Raw genomic sequence first — 16742 nt, 5'->3', positions numbered from 1 at the left:
GCCCTGCTCTTGGCAAAACCAGCAGAGGCGCCAGAAGCATCCTGGGGGAGGTACCCAGACCCTGGTGGAGAGATGCCCACTGAAGAGGGCTTCCCTGGCCTGAGGTCACTCACAGCAGAAGGCCAGGGGCTGTGTCTGATGGGGGGCTGTGCCTGATGGGGGCTGTGCCTGATGGGGGGCTGTGCCTGATGCGGGGCTGTGTCTGATGGTGGGCTGTGTCTGATGGGGGGCTGTGCCTGAAGGGGGGCTGTGTCTGATGGGGGGCTGTGTCTGATGGGGGGCTGTGCCTGATGCGGGGCTGTGTCTGATGGGGGGCTGTGTCTGATGCAGGGCTGTGTCTGATGGGGGGCTGTGTCTGATCCCCAGTCACAGCAGGGTGGTGTCAGGGCCTGAAGACTCTGCACATTGGGGACAGGTGGGGAAAAGCACGGTCTGAAGGTCTGGGGAATTTTGAGCAGAAAACGAGTCCATTGTGGGCGGCTGAGGGTGCCTGGGCGCCCCCCTGGAGACTCTGCTTGGAGCAGGCTGTGTGCACCTGTGGAGGACCCCACAGGAGATGGGGGGCCGACTCCACGAGCCTCTCAGGACCCTGGGGTGGGTGTGCAGAGGTTGGGAAGAGGCCCCAGGTTCCCCATCACCTGCAAGAAGGGGCAGCGCTTTGCTTACTTGCTGGGGGCTCTCCCTCCCACCCCTGTGCCCACCAGAGGACCCCAGCCCGGCACTGGGACGGCCCCCCTGGATGCCAGGGGCCAGCAGGGAGGGGCGCCCCACTCTCCAACCGGACACCCGATCCAGGCCTGGGAGGAGCCCCTCCGCCTCCAGCCTTGGTCTCCTCTTCCACGTCACCACCTGTCCTTGGCGGGGCAAGATCAGGCTTCACGTGGCCCCGCGTCTGCCCTGCCCACAACACTCGCCGAACACAGGAGACACTCAGAAAGAAAGCCTCCCGGAGCCCGCAGACACCACTGCGAGGAGTTCGGGGCTCCCGGAGGAGAAACGGAGGCCAGAGCCTCAGCTCTCTTGGGGCCAGGGACCACGTGGGATCCCGGGGCTCCCAAGCTGAAAGTGCCAGTCTGGGGGCCCTCACTCATCAGACACCTCCCAGCCCCCTCGTCCTCTCTCCTTCTTGGCAGGACCGATAAGATGCCGTGTGTCCACACTTAGTGTGGGGCGCAGGGCCAGGCTCCAGAGAGAACCCCGCCGTTCCCACCAGCCCCCTGCACCCAGCTTCACCCACACTTCAGTGTGGGCTCCCTGAAGTGTCCGTCCAGTCATGGCCAACCCTCGGTGTCAGACATCAAGCAAGTGGCCAGCAGGCGGTCCACTGCAGGACCACGAGGCCACATTTCCCAGGGCCAAGGGAGGTGCCCGCCCGCGGCCCTCAGGACAGGAAGGCCGTGATAGCAGCCACGTGCCTGCTCCCGTCCACAACTGAGGCCGCTCCACACGTCCCAGGCCCCCAGAAAGCCACATCGCCTGGACGCCTCCCACCTGGGGTCCCTGCCCGGTGCACATGCATGCACCTGTACACAGACCCCCCCACACCCACCCCATGCCCAGCGCTGACAAGGGCAGCCAGGCTGGACCTGGGCCGTGAGGGGTGCAGACTCACCCATGGGGACACACTCGCCACCGGCTGGGTCACCAGCAGTGTCACCGGCAGCAGGCTCTCCGGCGGGGTCTCCGGCGGGGTCTCCAGGGTCCATCCTCAGGGAAAGGCAGGGAGCTGCTCAAGGGACCAGCGGAGAGGGACAGTTAGGCTGCAGGCTCCACACAGAAGGGAACGGGCCCTGACGGGCAGCCCCGCAGGGCCCACTTGTGTGCTTGCGGGGGGGGGGGGGGGTCAGGCGGCCTCGGCTTCCCCGGCTGGACCCGGGACACTTAGCACTAACCTCAGGGGTGGACCCACCGTGAGGACCCCTGAGCCAGCCCACACGGGCACACCCAGCTCTAAATCATCCAGGCTGGCAACAAAGTGGTGCCATTCCCAGGCGGCCAACAGGCTCCTGCCGATGTGTATTTTATACAAGACACTTTTCCACGTTTACGGAGATGGTCTAGTTTTTCCTCATTTGCGGTGTGATTTATGTCACGGTGACACACGGCACCTGCGTAAACCTGAGTCCTGACACAGGCCTGGAGGGGACAGCCCTTGGAGCTTTCTCCTCCCCAACTCCCACAGGCTTTTAGCTATTCTTTCGGACGTTTACATTCACATTTCTCACTAACACGCTGATACGGTTGTTTCCTGAGTGTCCAGGCTTACACCTGACTGACCAAGCTCAAGGTGAGAATTCACTGTCATGCCCCAGCCCCCCAAACCCCGAAAGCCCCTGAAACAGCTCTCTGAGCGTCTTCTGCTGACACACTATTTACAGGAGACAGGAGCATAGCAGGGCTGAGCTGGGGTGAACTCTGGATACTTTCCTGCCTTGTTCAGTTTGCTCCGAACCTGTGCTCCGGCCAAGCAGACTGTCGGGCCGGCCCTCCCACTGCAGACAACGTCCACCAGACATGCTTTAGGCGGCCGACTTTTGGACAATAGGCTGTGCACGACGGGTGATGCGCAGGGTGGGCGGGCCCAGGGATGGGCTGGCTCCCAGCTTGGGGCGACCTCCCAGCTAAGACCATGACCCAGAACCTGGTGAGCAGGGCACCCCTCCAGTGGAGGAGGAGGCCGTGCATCTGCGGGCCAGGGCACCAGCTGGAGGGGTCATTCGGGGCCAGAAGTGCAGGTGAGCGATGCAGGATCCCCAGGGCTCCCAGAGGCAGCTGTCCCCAGGCCGAGAGTTCGACAGGGGCACTAACAGTCAAGCAACGCTTCACACTCTGGGCTCCAGCCCAGCGACCGTGGCGAGCGAGCCCCGCCCTAGACCAACTCTGCCAAAATCTAAAACCAAGCCCCAATAAAATCCATGGAACAGGGCTTCCCTGGTGGCACAGTGGTTAAGAATCTGCCTGCCAATGCAGGGAGCATGGGTTCAAGCCCTGGTCTGGGAAGATCCCACATGCCGTGGAGCAGCTAAGCCCATGTGCCACAACTACTGAGCCCGCGCACCACGACTACTGAGCCCACGTGCCACAACTACTGAAACCTGCGCGCCTAGAGCCCGTGCTCCGCAACAAGAGAAGCCACCGCGACGAGAAGCCCGCGCACTGCAAGGAAGAGTAGCCCCTGCTCACCGCAACTAGAGAAAGCCCGCGCGCAGCAACCAAGACCCCAGCAGCCAAAAAAAAAAAAAGAAATAAAAAAATCCATGGAACACTTTGTACGTTGAGTCCCACCAAGATAAAGATCCACCCTAACAAAATGTCAAGCCATGCCCCCCCAGTTCAAGGTAATCAGCTAGAAATTAACTGTTTACTAGAACAAAGTTCAACATTCTTCAGTGGAAGATAACAATCCAGAGTCTCTACAATGTAACATTTACAACGTTCAGTACATAATATAAAAATCACAAGGCCTGCAAATAAGAGGAAAATATGACCCACACTCAAGGGGAAAAGAATACGGAAAAGCACATAATGGAAAGCAACTCCAAGGCGGCTCAGAGGTTGAATTTAGCAAAGATTTTAACACAACTATTGTAACTGTTCAAAGAATGAGTGAAAAACATGTTCAAAAAGTTAAAGAAAAATATGCTCTTAAATGAGTAAACAGAGAGGTACAAATGGAAATTCCATGAAACTACATAAGAGAACCAAATGGCAGTTCTCCAATAAAAAGTATAACTGAAATGCAAAATCCACTGATGGGGCTTGACCGCAGATTGGAGATGGCAGATTACAGAGTCAGTGAATCTGAAGACAGATCAACAGAAATTATCCTATCTAAAGAACAGGGGGAAGATTAAAGAAAAAATAACACGACTTATTCCCTGCTTGACTTCCTGCAAGGCCATCATTAACAGGACTCTGACAGCATCATAACACCTCCCCAGGATGTTCGGACAAGCCTGTGAGTCTGTCACTTGTTCCCAGAGACATCCCTTCTCAAGCCTCTGCCCTCCTGTCTCGATCTGGATGGCTGCTCTCTAGCCCGGCGGCACAGCTGCTGCCCTAGGGCTCCCTCCCCGTCTTCTCTCCTGGTGCATCCTGCATTTCCTGATTTCTAAGCCTTCATCTTTCTCAGTTTTGCTCCTGGTTCTAGAGGAACACATTCTCCACGAGCTTCCTGAGAAGAACTGCAAGGGAGGGACATTTAACCGGTCTTTGGGTGTCTGGAAATGTCTTCACTGGGCACTAAGCCTTGGCTGGAAGGCTGGCTGTGCACGGGCTGCAGGTGAGAGGCCGTCCCCAGGTGTGTGATGGTGATGGTCCTTCCAGCTCCTGACGTTGGTGCGGAGAGCTCTGAACCACCTGACTCCCGACCGTAGGTAGGACGCTGCTCTTCTCCTCCTGGGGGACCTTCCCCTGACAGCATCCAGGGTGCCAGCAGGACGGACGGACGGGGCAGGATCCACTAGGCATGCTCATGTCCTTCAGTCCTGGGAAACGTCCTCATGTTTTCCTGGATTATGTCCTGGCCTCCCTGTTGTCCATTCTCTCCTCCTGGAATTCCTCTGACTTGGATGCTAGGCTTCCTGTAAGAACCTCTAATTTTCTTATCTTTCCTCTTCTCTGCCTCTGGGGGAGATTTCCTGAACTTTATTTTACAACCCTTTCATTAATTATTCATTTCCACTATCAAAATTTTAATAATAGCCAAGAGTTCTTTCCCCTGAGGACCTGGTGGCTTCCAGACGTCTCGTTTGTCGGCATCGATGCCCTCCCCTCTGTTCACGGCCCCCTTTTCCTCCGGAGTCTGGGGGCTGCTGCTCACACTGGAGAGGAGGCCCTGGACGGCTGCTTGGGAACCTGGGGCGGGCGGCACCTGGGAAGAGCCTCACTGTGGGTAACAGGGGCCTGGAAGACCAGTCTGTCTGTCTGTCGGGAAGGAATCCTCCCTTCCCCACCTGGGGTCTCAGCCCCCACCCCACGCAGACCTCCACAAGGCCCTGTTTCCAGCCTGGAGCCGCCCAGGCTCTGCAGCCAGGCTCGGCCGGCCCTCAGCCGTGGGCTCTCCTTTCCCAGCCTGCAAGGCCCCTCTTCCCTCCTCTCTGCCCTCAAGCACGTTTGCTTTTCTAATGTCTTTACTGTCATTATAATGGACCTCGAGTGGGGCAGGTTATCCGGCCCCTGTGCACAGGCACCCCGCCCCTTGCCGGGACCTAACCCCAGACACTCCTTCCCACCTCCCACCCCAAGTCTGACCCAACCCCGGGGGGCCTGCCACTCCAGGAGGCTGGGGTCTCTAGACAGAGACCCATCCCCACCGCACACCCTCTTTGGGTGGCCGGGGGGCGCCCCGTCCTCCCAGCTGCCGAGTTGCCGCCAGGGAAGGGAGTGCGGCGCCCCGAGCTGGTCTCTGGGCCCCTCTGCTGGCGGTGCTGTCCCAGGGCGCGTGGCCACAGCTGTCCCGTCCACACCGAGGCCCCAGCCAGGGCGCTCTGCAGGGAGGAGCGCCTTGTTTGCGCGCCTGTCCCGCACATAGCGGAGGTGCCGCTCACGCCCATCACGGCCACTGCCCCGTGAAGCCCGCCCGGTCACGGTCTCTGACGGGTCCAATGTCTGTCCCTCTTCTGCAGGCCCTTTCCTGGGGGTCCCGGAGCAGCAGTGGGCGCTGAGGGGCGGTCCAACTCCATGGCCCGCTGACGGGCCTCGTGACCACCCCCCGCATCTCCGGGGCCCATCTGGCCGGGGCGGGGGGTGACCCTTGGGCCGGCCAGAGGGTCCCCAGCAGGGGGAGCTGGAAATGGCCCAGGCCCCGTGGGCCCCTCCCCGGGGAGGCGCCGGGAGCCTGGCCTGTTTCTTCCCCTGTCTTCCCGTCCTTCAGCCCAACAGCCAGGCCTCACCCAGGCCCAGTCCCCGTGGGGTCAGCTCACAGCATCACTGCGGCCTCAGCAAGGCTGAGCGCTCGTCCGGCTGGGCTGGCTCCACGGGGTCAACACCGTTGCTGGCCGTCTCTGGAGCCCCTGACCATTCATGGCACACAGCCGTGTCCAGAACCATCCAACCGCCACCCAGCCTGCCAAACAAGCAGCAAACCCCGGGGCAGCGAGCTCCTGGCGGGGCTGGGGCCTGCATCCCTGCGCGAGGCCGGGGTAGGGGCCAGGGCTCTCCCGGGTGCAGCGTTCTGTCGGCACCCTTTCCCGTCTCCCGCCGGAGAACACGGGGCCAAGCACCCACCTCCCACGCGAGGGGTTAAGAGCAATTGGGTTGTTTAAATAAACCCCAAACGGGTGCCGGGGGCTTCTGAAAGGGTCTCCTGCCCACAGCCCTCCTCGTTCCTCCCAGCACAGAGCGGCCCGAGGGACATTCCTCCTTGAGAAGGCGGAGCCTTTATTTCGGCACAAAGACCGGCAGCAGCGCGGGGGTGAACGTCCTGCTCACCCCGCTGCGTCAGGCCCCGCAGGGGGAGCCCCAGCCCAGCAGTGAGCCCACTCCCTGGCGGTCAGGCTCTTTCACCCCGAGCCGGTCGGGTTGCCGTCCCTGAGCTCACCGCCCTGATGGCCTCCTTCCCGCTGCAGCCGTCCACTTTGCTGTCCCTGAGCTCACCGCCCTGATGGCCTCCTTCCCGCTGCAGCCGTCCACTTTGCTGTCCCTGAGCTCACCGCCCTGATGGCCTCCTTCCCGCTGCAGCCGTCCACTTTGCTGCTCAGCCCAGACCCAGTGGCTCTTTTATGGGAGGGTGTTTTTTTCTAATCCTCTCAATTAGGGGAAATCCCTACAATCTCAAGATCTGCTGCAGGCGTATTTCCACCTCCCTGTTGGCACCACTTTCCCCCTTTCTCTCAGGGGCACAGTGGCCAGCGCCTGGCCACTCGGAGGCAGGTGATTGGCTGGGGTCTCAGGCCGGCCCCAGGTCAGGTGGACAGAGCCAGACCCTCCTTGGGAAAGGACTGAGGCCATCGAAACTCAGCTCTGGTCTGTCCCTGAGCCCTGGAATCTGAAACCAATCGCCAACGAGCGGCAGCAACTAAGCCCAATGTGCTTCTGAGACTGAAAACTGCTGACAACGACCAAGTTCAAGATCACCCCACTGCAGACTTTAAAAATTGACCTCACTTTAAAATGAAAAAAGTCTGCCTGGAGTCCAAATGGTCTTTAGCTGGAATCGTGGTGCCGGGTCTGCAGCGCATGCCGAGGCGAACAGGCCTTCCCAGGGACAGGAGTTCCCGGAGGCCCCGCAGTGAGCACCACCTGGCAGTTTTCGAGCTTTCTTTAAATCAGAGTCACCAAATACAACTCGTTTAGCGTTGTGACTTTTGCTGAAAGGGGCTAAGCTGAGCCAAATCCCTGCAAGGAGCCCTGGCACACGACCAGATCTCCACTCACCCCAGAGGCTCCTGCTTCCCCGGCTCCACTCCCTACCTGAGCGGGGAGCCCCCAGCCCAGCAGCAAACCCACCTAGAAACAGACTCAAATCCAAGGAAGGGCGCAGGGGAGTTTCCAGAGAGACACACCTTGCAGGTCAGATTGCTTCCTCCTGAGAGCTGGGACCTACCTGGGAGCCTCCCCGGGCGTCTACCTAAAAGCCTACCTGTAAACCTACCTAGGCGTCTACCTGAGAGCTACCTGGGCATCTACCTGAGAGCTACCTGGGCACCTACCTGAGAGCTACCTGGGACCCTACCTGAGAGCTACTTAGGAACCTACCTGAGAGCTACCTGGGAGATGGCCTGGCCTGCTACAGGTTCTGGGGCGATCAGGGTCCCCAGATGTGCCTGCCCCATGTCCACCAGCCTCCTGCTTGGCACACTGACCAACCTGGCCCAAGGCAGATGCCTCCTGGATGCCCCCCTCAGCCAGGCCCAAGGGGATCCAGCAGGCCCAGTAGGGGAAAGAGGACACCTCAGCAGGGCCACCCTCCCAGGGATGCTGCCTCCAGACAGAGTGGCCCCCACGCCCACCACAGCCCAGCCCCCCCGAGAAGTGGAAGGGGAGTACAGAGCGGGTGCTCGTGGGCATGTCCCCCCACCCGGCCCGACTGTGCCCAGAGACCCCTCATGTCCAAAGGAGGCCAAGCCAGGCAGGAGCCCAGCTTGCTCATGAGCCGGGCTGGGGGCACGTTCTTCAGGCCGGTCGCCCCTTCTCAAAGCAGCTTTGTGAGCGGCGGGGCAGGGGCAGCGAAACCTGAGACCCCGCAGGAGCCCAGAGGACGTGGGAAGGGCAGCGAGGAGCGGACGATTCACTATTCCTGACCCGAAGCTGCCCTTCAAACAGCCCAGAAAGGAGAGCTGAAGGACCCCACAAAGAATCACATTGCTGGCCCAGGCCCGTGCCTCCCGTCCATCTATCCATCTGCCCACCTGGCGCAGGAGAGCACAGAACACGACGCATTCTCTCCGCACCACAGGGAGTGACGGAGCGACCTTTAGAGAGGTCAGCACAGCATTCTGGTTTGGGCGCCAGATCGTGCTTCCTTTGTCATTTTTCTGTGTCGTTTTCCACAACTATGGGGGCGCTGGCTGCGTGTCCCCCGAGGTATTCCCTCTGCCCTCCATCGCAGGGCAGATGGGGTGGTGGAGGGTGATAAGGGCGGCCTCCCGGCCCCATTTCCCCACCTGCTGTAAGCGCAGAACGCACACGGGGTGACAGCAGAAAGGGTCTCAGTACTGACTTCTGTGTATCCAGTACGTGTCGGAATAGTAACATGTTGCGTATGCCAGGGTTAAATAAAATATATCACTAAAGTTAATTTTGCCTCTTTCTATAGAAAATTTAAAACCACACGTGTGGCTCACGGATTTCTGCTGGACACACTGGTCTTGACTGAGAAAAGCAGCTGACCGCATAGGAGAGCGGCCCTGCAGGCGGCCGGACGCCTCCCCACTGCAATCCCGGGCCCTCGGGGCAGGACGAGGGGACACCGGACCCCCAGCCGCCACTCCCCACAACAGCTACGGGGAGACTTACCCTGCTGCCCCCAATCCCAAATGCAGAGCCACCCAGGATCCCCAGAGACATGGGGGTGCAAAGCCTGGGCCCTGCAGATGTGGCCACTCAGGCCGCTTCAGTTAAATAACAGCGCTAACTTGAAAGCCATTCAAACTGAATTAAACTTTTGTGCGTACATCTCAGTGACTTTTTAAAGCTTTATTGAGGTGTAATTCACATACCATGGAATTGACCCTTTTAAAGTATACAGTTCAGTGTTTCTAGTATATTCAGGCACGTGCAACCATCACCCCTAATCCAGAGCCTGTCATCACCCCAAAAGATTGCCCGTCCCCGCCAGCAGTCACCCACCCTGGCCCCCCGACCTCCTGCACCCATGACCCTGCTCCTGTCCCTGTGGCTTTGCCTGTTCAGGACGCTTCGTGCACATGGAGCCGTAATACACGTCCTTTCTTGTCTGGCTTCTTCCACTCAGCACGATGTTTCCGAGGTTCATCCACACTGCGGCATCTCAGCTGGGTAACGTGCCACGGTGTGGACCCGGCCGCGGGCACGTCTGTGGGCAGGGAGCGCCGGGCCGGACGCGGCTGGTGTTTAACTCTCGGGGAACCCGCGGACTCTTCCAGGGCAGCTGCCTCGGGAAACTACTCCCCACCCCCCCGAGTTCTCGCCAACACTGGTCGATCTCTCTTCTTAGTCCCTCCAACCCAGAGGTGTGATTTTTAACTTACTGATTTGACTTAACGATTGTTCCTTTAAAAATTAAGGTCGCCAACTTTAAACACCAAGGGTCACTGCGATGGTGTCACACTGAGTCGAGTTTCTCCTGCAGCACAAAGGAACCAGCCCTGGGAGTCTCGGCCAGAAGGCTCTTCGGGACCCTTTCTCACCGGATGCCAGACTGCAGTGGGGGCAGGGGGTAGAGGTCAGGGGTCACCGGCCCCACCATTCGGGTGGGCTTTCCTGCTTCCTGCCTGCTGTGACTGAGGGCCTCCTGACGACCAAAAACGAGGTAGAAATCGGAGGAATGACAAATGGCTACTTAAAAACCACATTTTACATTAAATATTTAATGTAACGGGGACAAGTCCTCCCAGTGTGTCACGAAGCTGTGTGTCACCAAAGTGGCCGTGTCGGAACAAAGGCCCGTGGGCCTCAACCCACTTGGCACCGGGAGGCACCCGCCAGTCCTCTGGGTTTTCTCTTTTACTTTTTGTGTTTTCTAAATATTATACAATGAACACACTCCTCTTTGTATACACGAAAAAAAAAGGAAATCAAGCCACAGATGTTATTCTTAAAAGTTAAAATAAACGACGATGGAATCTTAGCTTTACAGGGGATGCCAGCCGCCCGCCCGCCCAGATGCCCGGCGGTCTGAGCTGCAGAGCCGGCCGCTTGTGTCGCTGGCTGTCCGTGACCACCACACACACCTGCTGTCTCAAGCGGCGGCCAGTGGTCCTGACTCAGGGTCCTGGGGCTGCAGCCAGGACTGGTGGGGAGCCCGGGGGCCCACGTCCCAGACGGCAGGAACTTCTGAGCCCACCTGCTCTCTGCTCATTGCCTGCTCCGGTCTCCTGCTTCCCCCAGGCCCGATCTGATAGGAGGCCTGGATTTCTTGAGGAGGTTTTCACAGTTATTACCATAACATCAGGGCGTTCGGCGTAAACCTTGTTTACGTGTGTGGTTCTCGCCTTTCATGAATGTTCAGCAAGTTTTTACTTCTTTTGTTTTCCCTTAATTAGTCTTATCAAAAGTTTATTTCATTGGTATTTTCAAAGAACTAGATTTTGGGGAATTCCCTGGCGGTCCAGTGGTTAGGATTCGTTGCTTTCAATGCCGAGGGCCTGGGATGGATCCCTGGTCAGGGAACTAAGATGGCACAAGCCGCTCGGTGTGGCCAAAAACAAAAACAAAAACACAAAGAACTGGTTTTTGGTTTTGTACCTCCTGATTTAATTATTTAATTAAGCTTTCTCTCTTTTTTTTGAGTTATACATATATTTTTTCAGATTCTTTTCTATTACGGGTTATTATAAGATATTGAATATAGTTCCCTGTGCTATACAGTAGGGCCTTGTTGGTTATCTATTTTAAATATAGTCGTGTGTATATGTTAATCCGAAACCCCTAATGTATCCCTCCCCCCCACCTCTCCCCTTTGGTAAACACAAGTTTGTTTTCTGTGTCTGTGAGTCTGTTTCTGTTTTGTAAATGAGTTCATTTGCATCCTTCAGATTCCACATGTAAGTGAGACCATATGATATTTGTCTTTCTGCCTGACTTACTTCATTTAGCGTGATCATCTCTAGGTCCATCCATGTTGCTGCAAATGGCATGATTTCCTTCTAAGCTGTTCTCTTTATTAACTTCTTCTACTTCCTTTTGTTTCTTGGTTTTGACTTTGGGGGCACAGTTTCCTTCCCCACTGCAGACGAATGCCTTCTGGTTAAACGCAGGCTTCTTGGACCTGCCTTTCTGTCGTGATAGCCCAGACGTCCCTCTTCCCTCCGGCTGGCCCTCCTTCCTTGGGAGGTGGAAGCCCCCCCCACACTGGCCCTTCACCCCTGGAATTCAGGAGCCGCAGCGCTCGCTGGCTCCTGTGATTACTCCACACAACGAGCTCTCCTTCACAAGCTCTGGTTCTGTATTACAGGCTCATTGCTGCCGGTTTGCTCGAAGCTTCTAGCGTTCTGGCTTCTCCTTGCTTGGGGAGAGGCCCTGGCCCGCAGAGTAGCCGTCCCGGGGCAGGACGCCGGTGGCTGTGTGGGGCGCCTGCGAGTGGACATTAGCTCAGGGACCAGCAGCACAGTCTCTGCTCTGAAACTGCGGGGGGTCTCCGTCCGCCAAAGCAGAGACGGGTGACCAGCTGCTTCCAGGTCCAATGCACCCAGACACCCAGCCCCCCGTAGGATGCAGCCCTTCGCCACGGGATCCTACAGGACAGAACTGAAAGTCTCCTGTTCTACATTCTCCTTTCGACTCTGACCCTCCGAGGAGATTCATCTGGAGCCACTTGCTGTGTGCATGGCTTCCCTGGAGTGTGGGGTGCCCTGGCGGCAGGGGCCTCTGCTCTTGTCCGAATGCCGCCCTTCCTTGTCATTCGTGCTTTTCTTAAGCCCTCTTGGCGGGGGCGGGGGCAGGGTCCTCGGCGAACGTGTTCACGTCGACAGCCTGTGAACACCTGACGCGGTGGGTCTGATGACCCACCCAGTGCCCCGGCTGAGCCCCGGGGAGAAGCGTGGTCACCGAGCTGAGTTGGGAGGCTCTCCGCGGCCTTGTGCGATGGACACAGCCCGGGGGGACCCAGACCCACACGGCTGGCCTCGGACACCAAGTGCCCCTATCACATCCGAGCCTGTTTTTATTTCCTGAGAGAAAAATCTGATGTGGCATTTTGTTTTTTCCTGGAAGTGCCCATTGTTTAAAAAGAAAACAAAAATTCTTTGTACTGGGCGAAAATCAATTCCGAAGTACCCAGTTCCTGCCCATTTGATTGACATCTGTGCTCCAGAACCAACCAGTTACTGAACTCTTCTGGAAGTAAGTTCCAGCGCCAAGCTGGCCACTGAGTCTTGCCCTCACTCAGGACACGGCCCCTGCGCCGGCCTCTACTGACTTACTAATCGCGGGATCCGACCAATCTCAGCAGCCCCGCCCCAGCGGAGGAGCCGCCTGGGAAGTTCTCATCGGCGGCAGCGCCGAACAGCGTCCTGACCAAGGCCGGCTCGGGGCTCTCGGGGCCACAGCCGCTCCAGGCACCTCCACAGCTACTGGGCAATAGAGTTTATTCATTTATTTTATTTTTGGCCGCGTGGGGTCCTCCTTGTGGCACGCAGGCTTCTCTCTAGTTGTGGTCCGTGGACTCTGTAGTTGCAGCCGCATGAGCTCAGTAGTTGTGGCTCGCAGGCTGTAGAGCGCAGGCTCAGTAGTTGTGGTGCACGGGCTTAGTTGCTCCGCAGCACGTGGGATCTTAGTTCCCCCACCAGGGCTCGAACCCATGTCCCCTGTATTGGAAGGCAGATTCTTTACCACTGGACTACCGGGGAAGTCCCCTGGGAAATAGATTTTAGCTCAGATACAAGGAAGTTTTTCTGAACAACCTCTAAAGTATTGAATTTTAGAGCTGGGAGAATCTTAGAGGTCATTTAATCACTCCAATTTTCAGGCTATCTGTAAAATAGAAAAACTTGTAATTGAAATCTTCTTAAAGATTTTTTAAAATTAAACATTTTATTTTGAGATAACTGTAGGTATACATATACTTGTAAGAAATAATAATAGATGTCCCATATACCCATACACATATACCCCAAATCACAACCAGGACCTTGTGTTGATTCAGTCGAGAACCAGAACGCTCCAGCCCCATGGAGCCCTCCTGATGCCCTTTCACAGCTGCCCCAAGTCGCTGATCTGTTAGTGACCCATCTGTTAGGGACTCCTGACAACGCTGATCTGATCTCCATTCACGTCATTTGTCATTTGAAGCAAGTTGCATAGATGGAACCACACAGTCTGGCCTTTCGGGGTCTGTGTTCACTCGGCACACTCCCTTGAGATGCACACAAGTCGCCGTGTGTGCCCAGCGCTCATCCTTTTTGCTGAGTGGCCTCCCTTGGTGTGGACGCACAGTCTGTTTGACCAGCACCCCCTGAAGGGCATCTAGGCTGTTTCCAGTCTTGGGCTATTAGGAGCAGAGCCGCAATAGTAATCCGTGTACACTGGCAGGCACAGGGATGGTACTTTTTTCATCTTTTTATTATGGAAATAGAAAAGTTGAAAAGTAGTGGGCACAGAGAACAGCCAGAGAGTAATTCAAACAACGGGAACCCAGGTAGTGAGTGCACAGAGGCAGGGCCCCAGGACAGAGCCAGAGGAGGTGGAAGAGGCGGCCGGGCTGGGGGTGGAGCACAGGAGACCCGGAGAAGGTGTGTCCCAGAGGCCAGGCACCGACAGGCGGACGAGCCACAAGGAGGCCACCAGAAACCCTGACAAGTGCTTGGGTGGAACCCTGGTGGGAAGGCCGCCTGGAGCAGGATTAAGAGTAAAAAGCACGATGGGAAAACAGTCAAAAAGCTACACACAGTGACCACCTGACCCAGCTCCCAAGAGAATGGAAAACACACGGCCACACAAACACCTGCACACAAGTGTGATTCACAAGAGCCAAACAGTGGAAGCAACCCGAATGCCCATCAGGGATCCACGAAATCGGTCCATCCACACAACAGCATGTAACTCAGCCTTAAAAGGGATGAAGAGCTGACACACGCTACCACGTGGGCGATCCTCACAACCAGGGTGCTGAGGAGAGAAGCCAGACACCCATCTACACGCTTCACGACTCCACTCACACGAACTGTCCACAAGACGCAAATCCACAGAGACTGCACCACCAGGTGCCCGGGGCTGGGGGAGGCGTGACAGGGAGTGACTGCAGCGGGGGATGAGTTAGTGGTGATGGCTGCACAACTCTGTCAATGTGACAAGAACACTGAACCGTACACTTTAAAAATGAACTTTATGATATGTGAATCATACCTTAGTTTCTAAAAAGCACCCAGCAAAGGTAACAGAGACGCTGAGTACTGGCAATTCTTTCAAGGAGTCTTGCTGCAAAGGGGAACAAGGAAATGGTGTGGGCGCAGGAGGGGAGTGTTTTGTTCAAGGTGCGAAGACAAACATCTGTTTCGAGGGGGGAAATGATACCTAGAGGAAGCACCCCAGGGAGATATGTGGGGATGAGGAGGGGGCAGCGCCAGGCCCACGTGGGCCCCGCAGGAGCGGGCGCGTTCCCAGGAAGGAGGCGGGGACCCCCTTCCAGCTGCCGCTTTTCCACCAGGAGCCAGGGGGCCGGGTCCTGGGCTGGGAAGCAGGATGGGGCAGAGGTGGGGCCGAGGAGAGGATGAGGAAGGAGCTGGGCCGGGGGAGGAGCAAGTGCCCGCGTGACCCCCCTGAGGCTCACGGTCCAGGGGGACAGAGACCAGCCGGCGAGGCCAAGCTCCTCCAGCCCGAAGGGACCGGGGACCAGAGGCCCCGGTGGGCGGGGCTCATCAGGTGGAGGGCGTGAGCTGCAAGGACAGACGGGGTGGGGGGTGAGGGCTGCAGCGACGGAGAGCCCCAGGTGGGCCGGTGGGAGGGGGCAGCTGAGCTCAGGGACCCGCTGGGGCTGCGAGGCAGGCGGGAATCCTGAGGCCGGACCGGGCAGGGCTGCGGGGAGGCTGGGGGGCGGGAGGTCTGGTGAGAGCAAGGGAGCGTCCACACGGGAACTCGGGGAGGAGGGAGCATGTGTGTGTGGTGTGGGCCCTGCCCACCTCCAGGCCAGCAGTTTGGGAACCTCAGAGCCCACACCGGTGAGGAAGCAGGGTCCTCGGGGGCACAGCGGCCCAGGACACCTTTTGAGCACTTCTCAAGCATCATGGCAGGCCCTTCTCACAGCAGCCCTGCTGGGTCGTCCTCATCGTCCCTGGTCCTCAGGTAAGGCACAGGGAGCTGGCCCAGGGCCACACAGGGAGGAGACTCAGCCATAACTGAGCAGAGTCACAGGCCCAACTGAGGAAGGAGGAGTCCAGCGCCAGAGGCAGCTGTGTCTCTGTGTTAACCGCTGGGCTCCGAGCTCTGACACCTCCGGAGACACAAGCCCACCCTGGGCCCTGGAGGGTGTTCTCCTGAGTACGGAAAGGGCAGAGCCATCTACGGGAGTGTTTCTAGGGTTGGGTGCTGTGACGGTTAATTTTATGTGTCAACGTGACAAAGCCATGGTGCCCAGATATTTGGTCAAATACAGTCACGTGTTGCTGTGAAAGTATTTTTCAGATGAAGTTAACCTTTAAAACAGTAGACAAAACAACACTGGTAAAGCAGAGACTCTCCACGATGTGGGTGGGCCTTGTCCAATCAGCTGAAGGCCTTAAGAGAAAAGACTGAGGTCCCCTGAGGAACAGGGATGTCTGCCTCTAGACTCGAGCAGCAGCGTCAACTCTTCCCTGGGTCTCCGGCCTGTCACTGCCCCCGCCCCCCGGGCTGAGGACCTTCTGGTGTTCACGGTGTGAAACTGAATGAAGGGAACCTCATTAAAATGGAGTCGGGAAGGCTGGAAGGGGGAGCTCTCACACACCACCACTCCTCGTGTCTGCAGACCCCAAACAGGCAGAGACGTACTTCACATCGACCCAGAGGAAAAGGCAGGTTTTCTCCCCGCTGGCAGCAGCCCAGCCAATGGGAAGCATCGCCACCCTGAACCCCGTTTCCTCCAATGGGCTCTCCTTGCAAGCGGCCCCTCCCAACTTCCTCCTTTTTCTCTATCAAGTAACGTTCCTCTCCTTTATTAGCTGGTCTTGCCTATAGTTTTCGCTGTAGCCCGCTTGTCCTGAGTTGCAATTCTCTGCTGTTCCTGAATAAACCCATTTTGCTGATAAAATAACTGGCTGTTTTATCTTTAAGGTCAACCAGAGACTTGAGGGGGGCGGGGTACACAGCAGCTCTATGCTTGGCGTCCACGGTCTCCCGGGCCGCACCACGTGGGGCCCACCTGCCCACACAGGGGCAGCGCCAGCCACGGGAGGTGGGGGCTGGACCAGTCCTGCCGGCTGAGGGAACGACGGAGAGGGGTAGGGGCTCCCTGGGCGCCCCTGGGCGGAAGGACGCCCTGACGGACGTCCCCAGAGGGTCGCTGGGGAGGACCACCACTTGCTTCCTCACGTGAGCCTCGGGCCTCCCCTCCGGCTCCGACCCGGGGTCCTAGACTGGCTGTGCCCAGCCGGGGTGACCCGCCCCCGGGGCCTTCCCAGCTGTGCCCA

General features: G+C 57.7%; 1 protein-coding gene and 1 long non-coding RNA gene across 9 annotated transcripts in view; one reads left to right on the top strand and one right to left on the bottom strand.

Annotated features, from left to right (window-relative positions):
* The window catches only part of LOC309663602, an 88860-nt gene that overhangs the window by 5590 nt on the left and 66528 nt on the right, over positions 1–16742 (top strand). The window lies entirely within an intron of this gene.
* The window catches only part of EXD3 (exonuclease 3'-5' domain containing 3), a 78759-nt gene that overhangs the window by 61072 nt on the left and 945 nt on the right, over positions 1–16742 (bottom strand). For 7 of the 8 annotated variants that reach the window (XM_082467667.1, XM_082467668.1, XM_082467670.1 and 4 more), the window contains exon 2: positions 1613–1726. In XM_082467667.1, the coding sequence (XP_082323793.1) occupies positions 1613–1706 (94 nt within the window). In that variant the 5' untranslated portion in view covers positions 1707–1726. Of the gene's footprint in view, positions 1–1612; positions 1730–16742 lie in introns of those variants that run through there. The other variant, XM_082467666.1, reaches the window with a different exon arrangement.

The sequence above is a fragment of the Balaenoptera physalus genome (assembly GCF_965194825.1).
Source record: "Balaenoptera physalus genome assembly, chromosome: 7".
In the NCBI taxonomy this organism is placed as follows: Eukaryota; Metazoa; Chordata; class Mammalia; order Artiodactyla; family Balaenopteridae; genus Balaenoptera; species Balaenoptera physalus.
Note: the sequence above shows the minus strand (reverse complement) of the source record. Positions and strands in the feature narration are given on the sequence as shown.